Here is a 23,229-nt window from a genome sequence, read left to right as displayed (position 1 = left end):
CAATGTGCTTCACTTTGCATTTGTCTACATTAAATTTCTTCTGCCATTTGGATGCCCAGTCTTCCTGTTTCCTAAGGTCTTCCTGCAATTTTTCACAATCCACATGTGTTTTGACAACTTTGAATAGTTTTGAGTCATCTGCAAATTTAATCACCTCACCTGTTGTTCCGTTTTCTAGATCATTTATAAACATGTTAAACAGCACCGGTCCCAGTACAGATCCCTGTGGCACTCCACTATTCACCCTCCTGCATTGAGAAAAATGACCGTTTAACCCTGTCCCCTGTTTTCTATCTACTAACCAGTTCCTAATCCACAGAAGGACATTGGTTCCTATCCCATGACTTTTTAATTTTCTCAGGAGTCTCTCGTGAGGATCTTTGTCAAAAGCTTTCAGAAAATCTATATACAGTACATCAACCGGCTCACCGTTATCCACATGCATTCAGAGTTCATTTTAAATGCCAGTTGCCACAGTCAAGTTATACCTAGATATTCAGCTGCCAATGTTCACCAGTGCCAACTATCCTGGTATAATGGGCAGTGCCAGGAGTTACCTGGGAAATGGCAAAACTCAGCTCTGTTACCAGAATATCCAGCTTTTTTGCTGTCCTAAGTTATCTAGACACTAGTTCTGTGGATAATTGCACCAAATATTGGAGGTCTCCAGGTAACTCCCAGCTCCACCCAGGTTCCACCCCGATGCTGTCCGGACAGCACCAGGGCTGTCTATAGAGATTTTCAGCAACAGATTTTCAGCAACATTATCTGGATCATGCTGCTGAAACTGCAGGTATGGCCCTAGTTTATAGTTTATTGAATTACAAAGCAGTTTACAATAAAAAAAATATTAAAACAAAAACACAGAAAAGGAACTACAATAGTATAGGAAAGCGTACAGCACTCAAGACACACACTTCCAAGGAGAACTATGACAAAATCAGCTACGTTCCCAGACTAACAACCAGGGAAAGCTGGCAAGAACAGATATGCTTTTAACAAACGTTTAAAATGCTGCAAGCTACATGGATCTTATTCCAAAGGTCAGGGGCAACCACGAAAAAAGTCCACGTGGTACTCAATTGAGCATCTTTGAACCCAAGTACCACTAGACTAAAAGACTCCCCTGAACGCAAGTCCCTATTAGGGACATAGGCTTGTATTAATGATGCAGTTGGCAATGACACATGCTCGTAATATGCCCTTACTAGCCGTTGAGCCCGTAAAAACAGGCTGGTATTGGGGTTTTCCTTCCCCCTCCCCGCGAGTTCGCCACCTCTACCTTATGGAGTCGCCACCATCCCTCCACCCGGCCTGGGCCCTCTCTCCGCTACTAAACTTACACATCCATTCGCGGGAATGCAGCAAGCACATCAGCTGAGCTGCCATCGTCAGCCCTTCCTTCTCTGCCTGTGTCCCGCCCTCCTGTGACGTAACGTCAGTGAGGGCGGGACACAGGCAGGGAAGGAAGGCCGACGGCAGCTCAGGTGATGTGCGTGCTGCGTTCCGGCGAATGGATGTGTAAGTTTAGTAGCGAAGAGAGGGCCCGGGCCGGGGAGGGGGGTAACGGTAGCGGCGACCTCGGGCGGGGGGGAGCGGTATCAACCTGGGTGGCGCAATTTCCCTCTCTGTCCCGCCCTCGTCATCACGTATTGACGCGGGGGCGGGACAGAGAGGGAAGTCTCTACTGTGCATTTGTGAGTGAGTCGGTCACTCGCCGTTTACAGTATATGCTTGATGAGTCAAACTACTACTTATCCAGGTAGCATACTTGCTTTTCTGAAAAATAACTTGGAATGTTAGGCTGACAGTTTACAGTACAAGAATGTGACCTATTCAGTAAAGCTATAGCCTTGATTATTATTATTTTGGGACAGATGCTTGGGAGAATAAATCATCATATATGCCTCACCTATGCAATCTGCCATTTACTTTTCAAATACCTTTCAACAGTTCACCAATTTTTACCTAGCAAGAGGTGAGTTTTTATAAATTACTACAATAAAGAATATTTGGTCAACACAGATTATGTTTTTGACAGTGACGTAGCCAGACCCAGTATTTTGGATGGGCCCAGAGTTAACTTGGATAGGCCCTTCCCACACCCTCTCCCCCCCCCCCCCCCATCTTCCTGGAGATATTAAAAAAAGAAAAATACAGGTCTTTTTCACCTACCATGCATCCAACATCTCTCCCCTCTTTCCTCTGTGGTGTCCCAGCATCTGGCCTCTTGTCTGAACCCCGTCCCTCCCCGGTGTACCTTGCAGGCGTCCCAGGTGTCTGCAGCGATTTATTTTTTTGCTGCTTGTGCCAGCGCCGCAGGCTTCTTCAAACTGCCGCGTCCCGCCAGACAGGAAACAGGCAATGGTGTCAGCGAGGGCGAGATGTGGCAGATGGAAGCCTGCAGGGCCTGCACAAGGTGCAAAAATGAATTGTTGCAGGCACTGGGGACGCCTGCAAGGTACACCGGGGAGAGACGGGGTTCAGAGACAGGAGGGCAGATGCCGGGATGCCACAGAGGAACGAGGGGAAGATAGAAGTGTGGTGCCGCTGCTGGGTGGGCCTGAGCCAAGAATGGATGGGCCTATGCCCACCCAGGCCTACCCATAGCTACGCCACTGTTTTTTGATGGCAGAGTAAGTTGGACATCTAATTCAGAAGATAAGTTTTAAATACATTTTGCAACACATAGGGATCTTTAGTAAACCTCAGTAAATTTTTCAGCTACTATGGCTTAATGTGGGATTTTACCACGAAGTAGCTGCATCTTTTAATGTGGCACCTATTAGAGGTGCTCCCACTGTTTTCTATTGCAAGTCATGCATTAACCTTCAGGTATTGCGCAGTACCTGCTCCTGGCTAATGCGGCAGCACTTAGCACCTCCTGTTTAAGAGGCGATAAGTGGTTCTGTGTTAACTCCATGTTAGGCAGTTAGCCTGCATTAAGTACAGTGCATTAAGGGCCCCTTTACCAATCTGTGGCAAAAGGGGGCCGGCGCTGGCATAAGCTTGTGTTTTACACGTGCGCCGAGGCCCCCTTTTACCGCAGCTGGTAAAAGGGAAGTCTCGCCTTCCTATAGGAAGTAAAGCACTTGCTGCGTGGCCATTTCGGGGGGGGGGAGCCCTTACACCCACCCATTGAGGTGGCGGTAAGGGCTCCTGCGTTAACCCGGCGGTCACCGGGCAGTACCACAATTACCACCGGGTACACTCTGGCGCTACAAAAATAAATAAATTTTTGTAGTGCCAGAAATGACGATGGGCTAGGGGTGGGAAGTACCGCCGGGCTGCTGCAGTAGCCCGGCAGTACTTCTTGTATAGCGAGCAGTAAGCCCGCATTGGCCTTACCGCCGCCTAGTGAAAGGAGCCCTAACTGCCAAATGCCTTCCGTGCTCACTCTGCAATGATGCCATGCCCCTTGACCCCAAAAAACAGTTAACATCTGGTTTACTGTGTGCTAACCGTGAATGTGGCTCTGCACTAGTGATTGCCACACAGTAAAACACACATTAAGGATTAGATTCAGTAAATGGCGCTCAGACACTAGAACCCCCCCCAAAAAAAAAATCTGCTATCCTATAAGCGGCAATCCCAGTTGCGTGCCATTTACAAAATAGCACTTCGAGCCGATTTCTGCACCAAACTGTGGGCAGGGGGATTTACACCAACTGAAACCTGGTGTAAATCCTGGTGCAAAGGTTAGACACGGATCCCTGGTATTCAGTAATACTGTGCGCATCTTTAGTGTACACCCCTGGCACGCCCATGTCCCTCCCATGGCCACACCCCCTTTTGAGTTGTGTGCTACAAGATTTGTGTGTGGATCTTTATAGAATAGCACTTAAGAAGATTGTATTTATTTATTTATTTAGCACATTTGTATCCCACCTTTTCCCAAAGTGGCTTACAAAAATATTGTAGTAAGATGCATGCACAAATCTAAAATGTTGCAAATTGACGCCAATAATTGAAAGCATCCAATTAGAAGTGCTAATTGGCTTGTTAGCCAATTTAGCTGGACAAGTATCTAGGACAGCGTGCAATTTTGTGCACAGAAATTTGTGCGCCATTTATAGAATCCGGGGGTAAGTATTTACTGTGGTTTAGTAAAAGAGTCCCACAATCAGTTAGGTTTCTTAAATGAGAACCCTGTGATTTTTTTTTTAAGAGGGTCTTTTTTATAGTAGAATTCTGTTTTCAGTAGTTATGATTTTTACGTTATAGAGATTAGCATGTCGCCTTAGCCCTCAGATCTGGGTCAAAGTACATAAACAGCCAAATATCTAGGAATCACTGTTCCCTCTAAGCTGAGCGGGAGTCCTCCACCTACAGTCCTGCCAATAGGTGGTGCTGTTTCACTATCACAGTTTCAATAGTGAGGGACAGGCAAGCTCTGCAGGATTCCAGGGAACCTGCTTGTCCCTAGTGATTGAAAACACAATATTGAAGCACTGCCCCCCACTGGCAACAATGCTTTTGGAGGACTCCTGCTCAGCTTAGAGGGATCAGTGCTGGGAATATGAAGTTAAACCATTTTTTTTAATCATGCAGCCAAAGGAAAAAAAAGTATTCAAACCAGTATAAAGAATATCCAGTTTTCATCCCTGGAAGATCTACTATGCATTAAAGTTTTCACGGGTCTGAATGTTGCTGGATAGGTGCTCTCATGAGCAGCATCCATCATTGTAAGGTTTCTAAGCTAAGCATAACGGTGTAGCACTGAAATACCAAGGAGGTGATTGAATTTGGTTCTGTACTCAATAAAATTTCTCTTAATTTTTTCTGTTTACCATTAGCGGAAGAATGGATAGTGGCCAACCCTGAACTGACCGATAAAACGAAGTACACCATCACTGGCTTGCCAACCGGAGCAAGAATTTATGTGAGGGTCAAAGCCGTGAACGCTGCTGGCCCTAGTGACCCGAGATTACATCCACAACCTATTGTAATCAAGGAAATTATAGGTAAGAAATTCTTGCCTTCTTTTCACGCCTACGTGCGTACAATTGTATCACCTTAAAAATGAGTACTTTGCCCAGCCTTCTTGATAATGACACATTGAAATAGCCTTGGTGGCATATACATAGAAGGACGAGGCCAATGATGAAAAGCACACACAAAACAGCAAAGGTTGGTACTATCCTACCTTTTAGGGGGTTGTAAAAAATATTTAAACATTTAAACCATATAGCATCAAGCATTTACACCTTGAATAGAATAGAAACATGAGGAGCACCTTCAAATGTTGGATTAATTATGAGATCCCCTGACGAAGCTGAGAGTGAAGTGGGTTCCCCGATGGGAGCCCCTTTTTTCTCCCACTGCATTATTAGCAACAAATTTTATTTAAAGGCAGATTGAAAGCTGAAGAATTGAATGAAGCAAAGATACGGATTTTTAACTGTTGAAGTTATACAGTGCATGTGATTGAAAAATAAGCATTAAAATTTGTGGGAGGGTTTTTGGCCAATGATTGGTCTGAGTCTTGCGGTAAGGATGCATTTGGTAGTGAACAATGCAAAATCCAATTGTGAACACCTATGACCACTGAGGCCTTTTCCCTCCACATAAAAAATAAAAATTATATATTAAAAATGTCTTCATTGACATAAGAACGGCGATATAAAGACAAAATGTTGGTTATCACAAAGAGTGGTCTATTGCTCCACATTCTAATTGATTGTTTATGCAAATATTTATTTCTGCCATTAATGGCCACATGCTAATTTCCAAACTAGTGCGCGGCCAGTACCACTTGAACCCTTCCCTCTTCAGGGGCGCTCCTGGAATTTGCACGCAGTGTTACAGAATAAAGCAGATCTGCGCCTAATTTAGGCATGAGAATTTACACCAGACTTCAGTTGCTGTAAATTCTTGCACCAAATGCTATTCTCTAAACAGCGCCTAACTTGGAGCGCCATTTTTAAAACAGTGCTTATCCCCGATTCTATAAAAGTCACTAAAAGTTGTGCACACAAATTTGGGCACGTGCCCAGTTTGCACACGCAATTAAATGGTTAACCAGCAATTAGTGGCACTAATTAGATTCAATTGGCCTATACCCATGTAAATTTCGGTGCAGGATCCACGCCTAAATCTTACGTGTGAGTTCAAAAAGGGACAGTGGAAATGGGAGGGTCAAGGGCAAAACAGGGGCATTCCTAAAATTAACACACGTAGTTATAGAATAAGGGGGAAACGCACCTAATGTAGGCACAAGGATTTGCCCCACATTTCAGATGGTGCAGATGGCCGCGCCTAGTTATTTATTTATTTGTTGCATTTTATCCACATTTTCCCACCTATTTGCAGGCGCAATGTGGCTTACATAATGCCATAATGGCGATTGCCATTTCCAGATTGAGAAATACAAAATGGTTCTTAAGTGACAGAGTAGATTCAAGTGTAGCGAGTTCATTTCTGGCATGAGAAATAGAGTGGTATTGCTATAGAGTTCATGAGTGAAAGGAAAGTTAAGCAATCAAGTGTAGACAGTTCGTTTCTGGAATGAGAAGTAGAGTGGTATAACGATAAAGTTCATTAGTGCCAAAGTACAGTTAGGCAATCTAGTGTCGAGAGTTCGGTTTTGTCCCTTCTGGTATGGGTTTCGTTGTCTGGTATTTAGGATGGATCATTGTGGTATGCATTTTCGAACAAGTTGGGGTTTAATAACTTTCGGAAGTTTGTTAGGTCGTGTATTGTTTTGATGGCAGTCGGCAGGGCATTCCCTAGTAGTGCGCTTATGTAGGATATGTTATGTTAGGTACGATCCCCAGGTGTAAGTGCTGTTCTATAAATCATGCCTAACTTTAAGCATGGCTTATAAAATAGCGCTTTTTTGGTGCCAATTTTTGGGGCACCGTATATAGATTTCACTCCTTAGTGCTCATTTGTTTTGGTGCTATAGGCCAGAATCTAGCCTTAAGTATATATATATATATATATATATATATATATATATATATATATATATAGTTACACTAGCATTCTATAATGGGAAAGTAGACACTTGGGGCCCTTTTAATAAGCCGCGTAAGCGTCTATGCGCGTCCAACACACACCAAAATGAAGTTACTGCCCGGCTACCACGTGGCTCTTGTGGTAATTTCATTTTTGGCGTGTGTCCGATACGTGGATCGAAAAAATAATTTTTATTTTCAGCGCGCACCAACTGGCATTTGACGTGCATAAGTCATTACCGCCCTGTGATTTTGCCTACAGGTGCACTGAAAAATGGCCCTGCACATGCCCAAGACCTGCGCCTACACTACCGCAGGCCATTTTTCAGCGCACCTTAGTAAAAGGACCCCTTATTTTTAGTATAGGCTCCTCCCAGGCATCCTGTTATAGACGTGTCCTTCACTTGTATTTTTAATATCTTCTGTTGAAAAAAGACATTATAGGAAGTGATCTTTGTTTAAATTGCCTTTTTCATTTTTTTTATAGAACCTCCAAAGATTCGTATTCCTCACCACTTAAAACAAACCTACATTAAAAAAGTTGGAGAATCTGTGAATCTTGTTATTCCTTACCAGGTAAGAAGTAAAGACTATAGGAGAGCGATTTTAATCCTTTCCTGGGAGACACCCAGACAGTCGGGTTTTCAGACTATCTACAAGAAAGATGGGTGAGACTGGTTTGCATGCACTGCCTCTACTGCACGTCCATAAACCACTACTAAATGGACTTGGGAAAAATCCACAATTCCAGGAATAACATGTATAGAATGCTTGTACGTTTGGGAAGCTTGCCAGGTGCCCTTGGCCTGGATTGGCCGTTGTCGTGGACAGGATGCTGGGCTCAATGGACCCTTGGTCTTTTCCCAGTGTGGCATTACTTATGTACTTATGCATGTAAGTTTATCTCATGCATATTCATTGTGGGCATCCGACAACATGATTTGCCAGGGGTCCTCCAGCACAACTTTGGAACAAGTGGTCTGTAAATATTCATTTATCTGCCTAGCAGCAAGAAATGTACACGCCCAATACCAACCTCAACATTCATTTCTGGTGGCATTCTGTTTTACAGATACATAAATTTGAAACTTCACTTGCTATTAAATTAAAATTAATACATCAAACAAAAAAAATATGGCTACCAGTTGAACACTATTTGACAAATGATCAACCCAATTCCTCTATATAATGATCATTTTTTGTCTATATGTCTATATGCAGAAGCAAGTAATAGCCCTTAAATACCTTAATTTTGGTTGTATAGTGTCATGTATTTTATTTTAACAAGCCATTTAAACTCTTCCTGTACTAACACATTATTGCATAAAGGTTCATTGTATTTATTTATATCATTCAAAGTGTTTAGCTACTATTACTCTCCCTACTCTTCTTCCCCCTATCTTCTTTTCTTTTCTTGTTCCAATAACCTTATTATTTAATATTCTCTCTTTACATACTATACATTTTCTATTTTAATGATAGTTACTTAAATCTAAAAATAATTATAAACTAGTAAAAGAGGCCCGTTTCAGAGCAATGAAACGGGCGCTAGCAAGGTTTTTGTCGCCAACACCCCCCTCCCTGGCCAACCCCTTCGTTGTTCTGCCATTGCTCCGCCCCCAACATCATGACGTTTGACGCGAGGGCGAGGCCCGGAGCGATTTCCCACCCCCCGCCTCCCTGCCTCCCTCCCTGCCAACCCCTTCGTTGTTCTGCTATTGCTCCGCCCTCGAGGGCGGAGCCTGAAGCGATTTTGGTGGCTTCACCACCACGAACCTTCGAACCTTTTTGAAGGAAGTCAGGGCTTGGCTTCACTGACGTCAGTGTCCTCAGAACGTTGAGGGTGAGTTTTATTATAGTAGAAGTTTGTTTGAAAAATTTATTATAATGTGTTAATGGTTATCACTTTGCATAACTTATTAGAAAACTAGTAAAAAAAAGGCCCGTTTCTGACACAAATGAAACGGGCACTAGCAAGGTTTTCCTCGGAGTATGTATGTTTGAGAGAGAGTGTGTATGAGAGATGGAGTGTGTGTGTCATAGAGTGAATGAGAGAGAGATAGAGACAGCGTGTGTGTGTGTGTTTGTTTGTGTGTGAGAGAGTGTGTGAGAGACAGAGTGTCTGTGTGTGTGAGACTGTGTGTGTGTAACAGAGAGATAGAGTGTGATAGACAGGGAGTGTGTCAGAGAGAGTGTATGTGAGAGACAGTGAGTGAGTGTGAGCCCCCACCCTCCCTCTCGCACAGCCCCCTCCCCACCTCCCTCTCCCCTGCCCCGCCTTCAGCCATCCATGTCCAGCGACCCTCCTCTCCCCCTGCCCCCCCTGCAGCTACCCATGTCCAGCGACCCTCCCCTCCCCCCCTGGCGCATCCCTCGCCACCCGCAGCTGCCAGTAGTAACGCAGTGGCAGGGAGCGGCACACTGACAGCTGATTCCCAGGCAGGGGGAGGAGTAGGGAAACACGTGTTTCCCTACTCCTCCCCCTGCCTGGGAATCAGTGACATCATCCTAGCTACAGAGCCTAGCTCAGCAACTCCAGGAGCCACGGACACAGGCAGTCCCACATTAGAACGTTGGTGATGAGAATTATTATATAGGATGTACAAATAAGATAACAACATCTATGAATATCTATTATCCCTGTTCCTTCTATGTATCCCTTTTGTCTAACAAAAATCTCAATAAAATCTCCTTTAAAAAAAAAAAGAAATGTGTTTGCCCGTGTCACCCATTTTTTAAAATTATTTTTCAGAGGAGGCGTGTGATGGGTGGTAAGTGGGTGTTCCTGCATTATCCAGATAGCACATTATAATTAGTATGGGCTAACTGGATAACGCAGACTTAACACGGGAGCACTTAGGGGTCCTTTTACATAAGTGCCTACACATATCCAACGCGTGCCAATTTGGAACTACTGCCAAGCTACTGCATGGTCCGGGCGGTAATTCCATTTTTTGCGCGCGTCCAATACGCACGTCAGAAAATATTTTTTATTTTCTGGTGCGCGGCACTAACTGGGCGGTAATCGGCGGTGTATGCGCACTGACGATTACCACCTGGTTAACGCGTGAGACCTTACCGCTAAGTCAGTAGGTGGTGGTAAGGTCTCAAGCCCAAACTGGATGCGCTCCAATTTTTATTATGCCGCACTTCCATTTTCAGCCCCCCCCCCCCCCAAAGCCTTTTTTACAGGTGCACTGAAATATGGACCTGCACGTGTCCAAAACACACGCCAACACTAGTGCAGGTCATTTTTGGCACGCCTTAGTAAAAGGACCCCTTACTGCCTCCTAAATATGAGGCGGTAAGTGCTTCCACGTTAAACTTTTGCAGATTTCACATACTAATGGTAATATTAGCACACAAACTGCAAAAAAAACAAAAACAATCTACAAAAGTGCCATGTTAAATCTGGGCTTAGGGGACCTTTTACAAAGGCGCGTAAGGGCCTATAACTATGCATATGCTGGCATGTGCGCCTGGCGGTAATTTTGAGCTCGGCATGCGCCAAAAACCCACGGTATAAAATAATTTTCTATTTTCTACCGTGGGGCAGGGGCATAGCTACTTGGGGCCATGGAGGCCTGGGCCCCCCCCCCCAGATTTGGCCCTAGCCCCCGACAACCCTTTCGACCCCCTCTTCCCGCCGCCACTAACCTTCCCCCGCCGCCACCATTGGGTCCTCTTCAGCCGGTCTCCGGGCCGGCGCGTTGCTGCAGCTGATGTGGAAGCCTATGATTCTGTTTCTGTGTGAGTCATCCTGACGTCCTGCACATCCTGAGGAGGACTTTGGCTGGCGGGGGTTGGGGACAGCGGCAATGGGGGACTCAGGGAGGGTTGGCGGCAGCGAGAAGGGGGGTCAAAGGTGGCAGGGGGGTCCACAACACTGGGGGTGATAAAATGTGCCCCTCACCTCAAGCTCTGGCCCCCCTCCCGCCGAAGTCTGGCTACGCCCCTGTGTGGGGGCATTCCCAGCAGTATTCAGCAGTTGGCACATGCTGGACAGTTACCATGCTGGTAACGTGTGCGCCCTTACCGCTAAGTCAATGGGTGGCGTTAAGGGCTCAGGCCGTAAATAGATGCATGCTGGTTTTCATTTTGCCGCACGTCCATTTCCCGTCCTCCCCCCCCCCCCCCCAAAAAAAAAACCTTTGAAAAATGGTCCAGAGCTTGTCCAATACATGTGCCCACACTACCGCAGGCCACTTTGTGGCGTGCCTTTGTAAAAGGGCCCCTTAGTGCGTAGGAAAATCCCGCATTAGAACACGCTAAGGCCAGATTTTACTGCACTTTAGTAAAAGGGCTCCTTAGTTTTTTCTCTTTGGATGACCAGATTATATGCCTATCATTGACCCTGTACTGTCTGCTGAGTAAGCAGTCTGGCCTTAACGCTAAGGTCTTCCTGGTTAGGGCTCCAGAAAAATGGAATTTATATTAAACCACACCATCTGGTGATCACTGGATGTCAGATGATCACCTACTATAACATTAGAAACACTCTCCCCATTAGCAAGCACTAAGTCCAGTATGGCCCCCCATTACCAACTGCTGAAATAGTTCACCCTGCAGAGAATCCAGGATCTTCCTGCTTCTAAAAGACCCCACAATATGGATACCCCAATCAATATCAGGCATTTTAAAATCACCTATTAACAGTACTTCCCCTTTCAATCTAAATTGGTTGCGATGTCTCTCTTATAATATTTCTTTGTTTAATGTGAGATCATATGTTTAACCTTTATTTGAGATTAGAAGCGTCTGTACATATTGTATATTCATGTATTGATTTGTATTGTCACATTTTAATTCAATACATTTGCCCATTAGATATTTCATGCGTGTATTCTTTTGGAGATTTTGCTTATACAGCAGTGGTTCCCAAACGTTTTGGCTCGCAGCACCCTTAGTGTCTGAGCAATTTTTCATGGCACCCCCCCCCCCCCCCCGGCCACACAGGTCTTAACCCCCCCCCCCCCCCCCCCGGCCACACAGGTCTCAAACCCATCCACCCACCCTCCGGTCACACAGGTCTCCACCCCCCACCCCCCCGCCCCACATCATGTCCAATATTTCTCCCTCTCTCCCTCATGTACCATCTCCCCCCTCAACCCATACCTCCTTGTAATCCATTATAATCCATTTCTTACCTTGTTCCTGGGGAGAGAAGGAAACAGAAAAGCCCAGAGCTGAGCACAGAGCTGAGCACAGCAGGGAGGCAACATAATATCCTGCAGCCCCATCCTCCCTCCTGACAACTGAGTAGTGAGCAGCCAGGGTCCCGGGGTGGGAGCAGGCCTCCAAACTTCCAGGCTGCCGGTATCGGCAGCAATGTGTAAGCGCTGCTTTCAGCATGCCCCGAAAGCCTCCTTTGTACAGCCACTTCCTGTTCCCAATTAGGCGGGATGCTGTACAAAGAAGGCTTCAGGGGCAGGCCAAATGCAGCTCTTACATCACTGGCAGCAGCCTGCAGCGAACGAACGGGTGGGCGGTGGAGAGAGGCACTCAGCGTGTGAACTCCCAAATGTCCCACGGCACACTGGAGTGGCGTGGCGCACAGTTTGGGAAATGCTGTTATACAGAGATGTTATTTTCCGATTGGGAAATTGTATTAAAGTTTGGTCTTATCTTTTTATTATTTTTACAATATTTTGTAAAACTGTGCCAACGATGATTATTATCATTATTTTTATTTTTTATGTTTTGAGTTGGTTTGAACATTTTTGATTCCACATGTACCATTCATTATCTTTTTTTATAATCTCTCGGAATAGACTCCTGATGCAGGCCTAGTCGGCCGAAACACAGCTGTGTCGAGTCGTGTTTACCCTTTAAGTGAGTGGAGGAGGAGCCTAGTGGTTAGTGCAGTGTACTTTGATCCTGGGGAACTGAGTTCAATTTCCACTGCAGCTCCTTGTGACTCTAGGCAAGTCACTTAACCCTCCATTGCCCCTGGTACAAAATAAGTACCTGTATATAATGAGTAAACCACTTTGAATGTAGTTGCAAAAATCTCAGAAAGGCAGTATATCGTCCCATTTCCCCTTCCCCCTTTCCCTTATTGCATCACAGTATCAGAAGTGAGCCAAGTATTGGGCAATCAAGCCATTGTGACATCACTGATGAGGTTGGCTCTTATTGGTGGAATGAGTGAAGGAGGAGCCTAGTGGTTAGTGCAGTGGACTTTGATCCTGGGGAACTGAGTTCAATTCCCACTGCAGCTCCTTGTGACTCTGGGCAAGTCACTTAACCCTCCATTGCCCCTGGTACAAAATAAGTACCTGAATATATGTAAACCGCTTTGAATGTAGTTGCAAAAACCTCAGAAAGGTGATATATCAAGTCCCATTTCCCTTTCCCCCTTTCCCTTATGACATCACAATATCAGAAGTGAGCCAAGTATCGGGCAATCAAGCCATTGTGACATCACTGATGAGGTTGGCTCTTATTGGTGGAATGAGTGGAGGAGTAGCCTAGTGGTTAGTGCAGTGGACTTTGATCCTGGGGAACTGAGTTCAATTCCCACTGCAGCTCCTTGTGACTCTAGGCAAGTCACTTAACCCTCCATTGCCCCTGGTACAAAATAAGTACCTGAATATATGTAAACTGCTTTGAATGTAGTTGCAAAAACCTCAGAAAGGCAGTATATCAAGTCCCACTTCCCCTTTAATAAACAGTTTAAATCATCTGGAACGTCATCCACTGATTTTTGAGTCATCTTCACTGTTCTACTATATGCTGTATATTCTTGTGAAGATGTGTTTCTTCTGTGTACACATCAACACATTTACCTAGCCAGCTCACTGACACTTAGGCCAAATGGATCAAAGACTTTGTGTAACCTTTTTCTCTTCTACCATACTTGGTTGTGTTTGTGTGACACTCCTAAAAGCTCCAAATAACAGAAAGTCTCGTTTTCATCGCTTTGATGCTTTCCATAAACATGACAATAAAACTAGTTTGGTTTCAGGCTGTCACCTGTGAAATATGAGGAGTCTCCCAGGAAACCTGCAGCATGAATGTTTTATTAATGTTTTATTAATTATTAATGTTTTATTAATTTATTAATAATTGATTATTTATTAATTATTAATTTATTGACTCATAACCACTTGTAACCACTCACCTCCACCTACCCTCCTCTCATCCTTCCTGTACACATTAATTGATTTGATTTGCTTACTTTATTTTTTGTCTATTAGATTGTAAGCTCTTTGAGCAGGGACTGTCTTTCTTCTATGTTTGTGCAGCGCTGCGTACGCCTTGTAGCGCTATAGAAATGCTAAATAGTAGTAGTAGGAAATAACTTTTTCTCATAATGATCTTCATTTTAAACATGATCTGACTGTCCATATTTCTCTTTCAGGGGAAACCAAGGCCAAAAGTCTCCTGGAAGAAGGCAGGTGTAGAGATAGACGCGAATGACATTAACATCCGTAACAGTGAATATGACACAATCCTTTTTATCCGAAAGGCAGAGAGACGTCATTCTGGAAAATATGACTTGAAAGTGCAAATAGACAACTTGGAAGACACAGCTTCCATAGAGATTCAAATAATTGGTATGTATTATGCAGTTCATTGTTTCTTACATCATTATTATTATTATTATTATTATTATTTTGGTCTGGCAGAAAGTTTTCCTAATATGTTCAGCCAACATGACAAGAATAATAACAGGATAAGCAGCATAAAATGTACTGTACTGTTTGGGGATCTTGTCAGGTGCTTGTAATCTGGATTGGCCACTGTTGGAAACAGGATGCTGGGCTTGATGGACCTTTGGTCTGTCCCAGTTCAGTGGCCTCTAGGTCTAAAATAGCTATAAGTAACATGCATTGTATTCTTTTTGTTGTCCTTGCTGAGGCCAACATATCTCTACAGCAGGGTTTCCCAAGCTTGTCCTGGTCTGCCTTATATTTCTTCCAAGTGCTTTGAAAATACACCTCATAACTATGCTGTGTATGCAGATGAGGAAAATGTGTAGCTATGCTGTGTAAACTTAATAAACTGGTAAGGGTTAGGACTGTAGCTTCAATAGATAAGATACCATAGAATCAACACTGCAAAGTCATCGATTTTGGACATACTCATTATTTTGATTATTCTGTTTTTATAGAAATTTTATGGAACGGATAAACAATCACATCTTGAAACATGACAGAAACTAATATATTTTGCAATGGTACAATCCATTCTAATTTTCCACCATGCCATTTTCAGCTATAAAGTCTTCCCACCTTAAAAAATCCCCCCTGAACAAGCCTCACCCCGAAAGCTCCCTTCTAAACCTCATTCTCCCCTTCCCCCCTTCCCCCCTTCCCCTTCTCAAAAATGAAACAGCATCCACCATAGTATTTAATCTGTAAACCCAACTCATTTAAGAGTAAACTTCTCGCTCTAATAGATAATGATTGAACCAGATAAACCAGAAGGTTCCCTTTCTTTTCACGGTAATGCGGGCGTACTTCTCCACTGCCAGTGAGATCATCTGCTGTTCTACATTTCTAACATTATGAGGTATGGACGGCACCTGCCCTGTGAGCCTGTATCTGTGAAAAGTATGCTGTTGTGATGCTATGAAAATGGTATTCCTGCAAATTGGCACTACATGTTAAGAGTGGTGTCTGGCTCAATAATTGAATCTCTTCACTTAAGGATTATGGCAGTCTAGCATAATGCCTTGTGTAATTCAGAAATGGACACTAGGCATGGGGTATCCACCAGAAAAAATTCTAAAATCTTTGCATCTGCCCCCACGAAAAAAGTTGCCCCTCTGTATGGTAGAGACATAGTGGGTGATCTGTCTGTAGGCAAAAAAAGTCTGTCTCATCTCCATCTCGTCCTTGTTGAATTTCCTCCAAGGGTCTTATAGTGCCATCATCTCTAAGGATATACGTGTTGTATCCTGTGGACTGCCCATCTCTGAAACCCTGCAGACTCCATACCTGGTTAAAAAAACATAATCTGAGTTGCCCACTATGGGAAGATCACGACTATGTTTCTTTCAATTGTTCCATTGTTCTTTTCCATTGTTCTGTTCCCTTAACGATACTTTGACTTTGTTTTCGCATAACTCCTCACAATGTAATCCATAACCGAGTTGTAACAAATTGTATTTCCATCAATCACAATGTATTGTAAGCCACACTGAACCCGCAAATAGGTGGGAAAATGTGGGATACAAATGCAATAAATCATTAAATAAATATTTGGATTGTTCCCCCAAATACAAAATAGCCTTTTCCAAACCTCCCTTAGGGGACGCACAAGGACACTAATTCTGAGGTATAGGGGCAGCAAATGGAGTCAGGTATGTAGAATAAAATTAAGGTGTAATGGTGCCCCCCATGCCTGCTCAAATGCCAACAGAGCAAAGGTTTCAGTATTTTAAATCCAGTCTCATATATGCCTCAAAATACAAGTCTGATTGTACAATTGCAGATCATGTAAGCCCAGCCCTCCTTGCCTCCAGGTACTATATAGTTTGACTGTCCTTAATTTAGGTTTCTTCTCTCCCCCCCCCCCCCCCCCCCCCCGCCCCCAACAGAACTTGGTGATCAGTCTATTAATAATACATAAGTCACTATATGGAATCTGTATGGGAATGTTTTGAAGTACATACAACCACTTTGGGAAAAGGGTCAAGTGAAATAAATTGATCCTTCTGCTAAGGGTTACTAGCATCAATTTCCAGTTGTTTGTTTGTTTTACTTATTTTAACTTTATTTAATTGCATTTTCAAATTATACAAGCATATACCATGCATTTAAGAATAAAGGTTTCAGTGCACAAAAATAAATAATAACAAAGTAAAAATCATACAGGTTTCTCCCCACCTGCAGAAAACAAAAGCACTAAACCTATAATACATGAGAAGGAATCCCTTAAGAAAGAGCCTAACCTTCAAAAGAAAAAGTATACAATCAGTAAAGCAATCATAAATCTAGACAGAAACAATCGTACATGACTTCTTTACAGTAACAAATCTCATTACCCATACACTCCCTAACTCACGGGAAGCTGCACAGAACATCTTTTATCGAGAAAAGCCCTAAATTGCTTTGAGTCTTAGAAAAGGTATCTATTAGAATCCAGCTGTACTAAACATTTACAAGGAAAACACAAGAAGAAATGAGCGCTCAGAGATAACACTTCTAATCTGGGCACATTAACAAAAACTTCTTTTTCTTTCCTTGTGTGTCCACCAGGGTTTTTTTTTTGAGGGGGTACTTGGGGGTACTGAGTACTGGCACCTTTTCCATTGTGTGCTGAAATTGGCCCATGGTCCCCAAGTTTTAATGAAAGAGCTCAGGCTCTACACACTAATTCTGCCTTGTCATAGATTCTGTGACTGGTTGCAGGGGGGTCTGTCTATTGTGGGGTGGGTCATTCAATGATCACTCCACCCCTAAAGGGTGGCCTAGCATTTGAGTACCGGCACCTTTTTCACTAGAAAAAATGCACTGATTAAAGGAGTCATTGAATGCTTGTCAACCTGCCCATGCATAAAGTCCAAAGTTTAATTTTCCTTTGGCTGCAACATCCCACAGTCTCTGTCAACCCCCTTCATCTCAGGGGTCACTAGCAGGCTCATGGAAACACCTCCAGCCTCTGTGGAACTCTCACCCATAGTGGTGTCTGTTCCTCCAACGGCTCCTTCCAAGCTCCCCTCACTCAACATTGCTAATGCTACCAGATTCCCTGGTTCCAGCACTGGCATCGATAGCTCCGGTTGCAACAGTATGCCTAGGCCAGGGGGCAGAATTTGATTCTCCAGGCTATGCGAAACGCTAAGCCCTGGCAAGGCTGTCTCACTACCAGCACCAGTACTGGAGGGTACCGCCAAACAGACAACAAACTTCTCAATTGACGAGGTAGGGAGCGGCGAGGACTCTGAGGGGAAAGTCCTTGTTATACCTTTTGCTTCGCCATTATGAGGTAACACTTCTGTTACCGACAGAACTTCAATAAGGAAAAGTTGGAGCTCTGTGCAGCGCATCTGCCTAGGACTCCCTTTCCGAGTTTCTAAAGATTTTACTATTTTTAAACTCAGTTTTCTTCATTGGTACATATTAAAAGCATAAGATTACTATATAATTATTTTTACTAATCTCACAGTACATTAAGTGAAAATTATTTTACTTTGTTAAGACATCCAACGGTCCTTTTACTAAACCACGGTAAAAAGTGGCCTGCGGTAGTGTGGGAGCGTGTTTTTGGCATGTGCTCAGCCATTTTTTACCGCAGCTGGGAAAAAAGGCTAATGGCCATGCGCTAGAATTAAAGGTAGTGTGCAGCTATTTACTGCCGCAGCCCTTACCACCATTCATCGACCTAGCGGTACTTATACAGTGTGTGACAATGTGCCCTCTTCCGATTACTGCTGGAAACGTACCTCCCCCCCCCCCCCCCCCCCCATGGTAGAAAATAGAAAAATATTTTCTACCGCGGGAAACAGCACGCACCAACTTTGACATTACCACTGGGTGGGCATGCTAACTGGGCTGTAGTGTCAATTTCACATGCGCTACACAAGCGGTAGCCCCACCCCCCAGTTTGTTATCCCAGCATAAGAATTAAGGGGTCGATATTCAGCCGGTGGCGCTCAGCGTTTTGCTGACTGCCGCCAGCGTTATGCCTGGAAAATCAATGCTGGGCCATGTTCAGGCTCTGCCACTGAATTTCCAGGTTTATGAGGCCAGCGAACCCATAGCTGGTTACATGTGATATTCAGCACTTAACTGACTGCATAAAGATAAGACTAACTTTTACGTTGTCCTATTTATGCAGTAACCTTGGCCGGTTAAGGGGCCCTTTTTCTAAGGTGCGCCAAAAAATGGCCTGCGCTGATGTAGGCACATGTATTGGGCGCACACAGGTCCATTTTTCAGCACACCTGCAAAAGGGCCTTGTTTTGTGTACGAAAATGGACTTGCGGCAAAATTAAAATGAGCGCGCGTCCATTTTGGGCCTGAGACTTTACTGTCATCCATTGACTTAGCGGTAATGTCTCACGCGTTAACCGGGCAGTAATCATCAGCGTGCGCACACTGCCGATTACCGCCCGGTTAGCGCCATGCGGTAGAAAATAGAACATATTTTCTGCTGCGCATTTTGGAGGGGCGTCAAAAATAGAATTACTGCTCGGGGCACACAGTAGCTGGGCGGTAGTTCTAATTTGACGAGTGTTGGACGCACAAAGGCACCTATGCACCTTATTGAAAGGGCCCCTAAGTGTTGAATATCGCCACTTAACTGTCCAAGTGCTGACTCCGTCCTTGGAATGCCCCCAAAATAGCCAGTTTTGAGTTGGGCACTAACCAGTTAAGCACTACTGAATATGAGTGGTTAGTCCCAAACAAGCAAATTAACCAGCCAGAAGCCATTTCTGGCCAGTTAAATTTCTTTCAATATCGAACCCCAAATATTTTGCAGCCATCAGTACCAAGTGATCAAGCTGGCACAACTGACAACTGTGATATATCCTTAGCTTAAGCAGTGTGGACAGGAAGAAGCATAAAGATTGCATCGGCCAGCAGTGGCGTTCCTAGCCTGGATGGCACCTGGGGTGGATCGCCGATGCGCCCCCCCCCCCCCCCCGGGTACAGTGCCCCCCCCTGCCTGCAAAATGACACCTTCTCCCCCCCCCCCCGGCGAAATGCCCCCCCCCCACCAGGTGCATGCCACTGGGGGGGGTGCCGTGGCGCACGTCTGTGGGCTCCGACTTCGCTAACTTCGCTTGTTCGCTGCAGCTCCCTCTGCCCCGGAACAGGAAGTAACCTGTTCCGGGGCAGAGGGAGCTGCAGCGAACGAGTGAAGTTAGCGAAGTTGGAGCCCACAGGCACGCGCCGCGGCACCCCCCAGCAGCGTGCACCCGGGGCAGACCGCCCCCACCGCCCCCCCTTGGCCGACAGGGCCAGCAATGTATTTTGAACAGAAGAGCAATAAACCAATATGTAAGATCTATCAATGAATGAGAAATACATGAAGGCCATCGCAAATGATGACGTTGTCTTTTTCTCTTTAAAGATCGTCCCGGGCCACCACTGTCTGTACATATTGTGGACGTCTGGGGTGAAAACGTTGCCTTGGAATGGAAGCCTCCAAAAGATAGTGGCAATATTAATATTACAGGATACACAATACAAAAGGCAGACAAGAAGACTATGGTACGTTTCAACCCAACATAAGTGAAAATTCTCATCATAATGAGAAATCCCAGCTAAGAAAGGTATTCTTGCTTCTGGTGCTAGGATTATTTTCTTTGATTATGTCTGATTCATAAAATGGTGAGTCTGTCATACACGTAGGTGTAGATATGAAAATCAGATTCACTTATTCGGTTCTCAAACAAAACTGAACATGAAGCAAAAAACACATTGAGATGAACTTACTAATGTCCATGGAATACTGAGAGGGAAAGCTTCATACTTTCGTTGCTCTACTGGGTATAATTCCCAAAACTGTACGCTTTACGCTGTACTGGAGCAATACGGTAAAAAAGTAATCACATGCCGAAGGACAGCAGCTCTCTAGGGATCTTTGTGAGGACTCTTGAAAAAGCCAGCGCGAAACGGGTCCGTCGGGACCTCACCCCGTGAGAGCAATAACGCAACAACTCACAGCTTACAGCACAGATAAGTTAAAGTTTGAATCATTCTGCAATTTTGTAGATAACTTTTTGAGGTAAAAACAAGAGAGGTTTTTTTTCAGCTTGTGATTACTTTTTTACCGTATTGCTCCAGTACAGCGTAAAGCGTACAGTTTCGGGAATTATACCCAGTAGAGCAACGGACGTATGAAGTAGGGGCGTAGCCAGCCTTCCGTGGGGGAGGGGTCCAGAGCCCGGGGGGAGGGGACACATTTTAGCCCTCCCCCGGCGCCGCCCCCCCACCGCCGACATTGCCGCCCCCCTTCCCGCCGCAAACCCGCCGCCGCTGCAGCCTACCTTTACTTTTGCTGGCGGGGGATCCCACTCCCCGCCAGCCGACGTCTTCTTCTCAGTCGCTTCCTGCTCTTCAATTTGTTTGCTGACGTCCTGCACATTGTACGTGCAGGACATCAGACTCAGAGAACAGAACTGTTTTCTGAGTCTGACGTCCTGCACGTACAATTACGTGCAGGACGTCAGCAAACAAATTGAAGAGCAGGAAGGACTGAGAAGACGTCGGCTGGCGGGGAGTGTGATCCCCCGCCAGCAAAAGTAAAGGTAGGCGGCGGCGGGGGCGGGTTCGCCGGGAGGGGGGTCCTGGGGTGAATCTGCGGGGGCCCCGGCCCCCTCAGGCCCCACGTAGCTACGCCACTGGTATGAAGCTTTTTCTCTCAGCAGTGGCGTTCCTAGGGGGGCTGACACCCGGGGCGGATCGCTGATTGCGCCCCCCCAGAACAGCACAATGCCCCCCCCCACCGGCGAAACCCCCCCCCCCCCGATCCCCCGGTGAAAGAACCCCCCCCCCCGGGTGCACGCCACTGGGGGGGGTGCCGCGCGCCTGCCGGCTCTTCGTTTTCATGCTCCCTCTGCCCCGGAACAGGAAGAAACCTGTTCCGGGTCAAAGGGAGCATGAAAACGAAGAGCTGACAGGCACGCGGCACCCCCCCAGCGGCATGCACCCGGGACGGACCGCCCCCCCCCCCCCCCCCTTGGTACGCCACTGCCTCTCAGTATTCCATGAACATTAGTAAGTTCATCTCAATGTGTTTTTTGATTCATGTTCAGTTTTGAGGCTGTCATACAGCAGATTTTGTTCGCCATAGCAGGAGCTAATTGATATTCGGTCATTATGAAGTACTTTTGCAACTGCTATATATCTGGTTGAAAAGTAACTGCAGAGAACCTGAAAAGCAGCCTGTACTGTATTCCTACTAATACATTTCTAAAGCACTGCTAGACACACACCCCCAGCAGATCTACTTTTGGAGTCTTTATCCGGCTGGATACTTCTGCAGAAGCTTATGAGTCGCAACGACCACCCGGGTGGATAAGCTAAGTGGAATTTTTCTCCTGTGCACATGCAGTATTTTGCATATTTTTATGTATTTTTCAGTGTTGAAATGACCGATTTCAGGTTACGTGGCAGTGAGTTCCAGAGCTGTGTGCTTGTATAGGAAAAGGTTGATGCATGCATTGATTTGTATTTCAAGCCTTTATATTTGGGAGGATGAAGATTGAGGAATGTGCGGGAGGATTATTTTGCATTTCTTAGTGGTAGTTCTATTAGATCCGACATATAGGCTGGGGCGTCACCATGGATGATTTTATGGACCAAGGTACAGAGTTTGAACATGATGCGTTCTTTGAGTGGGAGCCAGTGAAGTTTTTCACGAAGGGGTGTTGCGTTTTTGTATTTTGGTTTGCCGAATATAAGTCTGGCTGCCATGTTCTGGGCTGTGTAGAGTTTTTTGAGTATTTGCTCTTTACAACCGGCGTAGAGTGAATTACAATAGTCCAAATGACTGTAGATTATCGTTTGAGCATTTTCCTCTGTTTTTTGGCTGTAATGGTTTTTTCCTCTGAGTTGGAGTTGTTTTCCATTGCAGTTTGTTTCAGAGGATAGTTGAAACCTATGATAAGAACCGTTAAAGGGGAAGACCATCTCTGTAGGCACCCTTGGCTGTTGAGGTTTCCTTTCTTTAATATTGACTAGCTGAAACGCTAAGAAAGCCAGTAATCAGGACCTCTATAGGAGAGAGTATGAATTGAAGAAACATACAAACTGTCAGTTGGTCTCCTGAAGAAGCATTCAGTGAAACGGAGGCTCTCTGTTGAGATAACCGGCAAGAAGCCATTTTGAGCTAAGATAAGTGCCTTCGTACTTTCATTCAACTTATCATAGTTGTCCTTTTAGCTTGAAGCTTTATTGAAATAAAGAAGCTCTCAATATAAGATTACAATATAAAAAATAAGAAAGAAAACGTGAATAAAAGCATTTTATAAATAAGAAAAAAGATTTTTAAAAATATCAACGGGAGGTTTTTAGAGCGGTGAAGAAGTTCGCACGGCAGCTTTGTGGGAAAAAAAACCACAATAAAATGCCGAGCATCTGAAATCTTTTCCTCCTACAACTACTTGACTTTAAAAAGGTACTTAATATAATAAGCTTGCTACTTTTCAGATTTAAAAGTACATGGCAAGCAATAATACACATGAATTGCAGCTGTCTTCAAAATATTTGTTGGTCAGAAAAGGTGCTGAATAGGTGCCTCTACCTATACCTTCAGATATACTGTATCCTATTCTGAGATCTTTAAAGCAAATTCAGTATAGGGATTC

General features: G+C 44.8%; 1 protein-coding gene across 4 annotated transcripts in view; it reads left to right on the top strand.

Annotated features, from left to right (window-relative positions):
• Positions 1-23,229, top strand: part of MYBPC1 (myosin binding protein C, slow type) — a 163,153-nt gene that overhangs the window by 120,559 nt on the left and 19,365 nt on the right. For all 4 annotated transcript variants that reach the window (XM_030215276.1, XM_030215275.1, XM_030215274.1 and 1 more), the window contains 4 exons: positions 4,797-4,964; positions 7,447-7,535; positions 14,323-14,518; positions 19,989-20,128. In XM_030215276.1, coding sequence (XP_030071136.1) covers positions 4,797-4,964; positions 7,447-7,535; positions 14,323-14,518; positions 19,989-20,128 — 593 coding nt within the window. The remainder of the gene's footprint in view (positions 1-4,796; positions 4,965-7,446; positions 7,536-14,322; positions 14,519-19,988; positions 20,129-23,229) is intronic.

Source organism: Microcaecilia unicolor, chromosome 9 (genome assembly GCF_901765095.1).
Source record: "Microcaecilia unicolor chromosome 9, aMicUni1.1, whole genome shotgun sequence".
Lineage (NCBI taxonomy): Eukaryota > Metazoa > Chordata > Amphibia > Gymnophiona > Siphonopidae > Microcaecilia > Microcaecilia unicolor.
The sequence above is the reverse complement of the archived record's forward strand: the minus strand, read 5'-3'. Positions and strand labels throughout refer to the sequence as shown.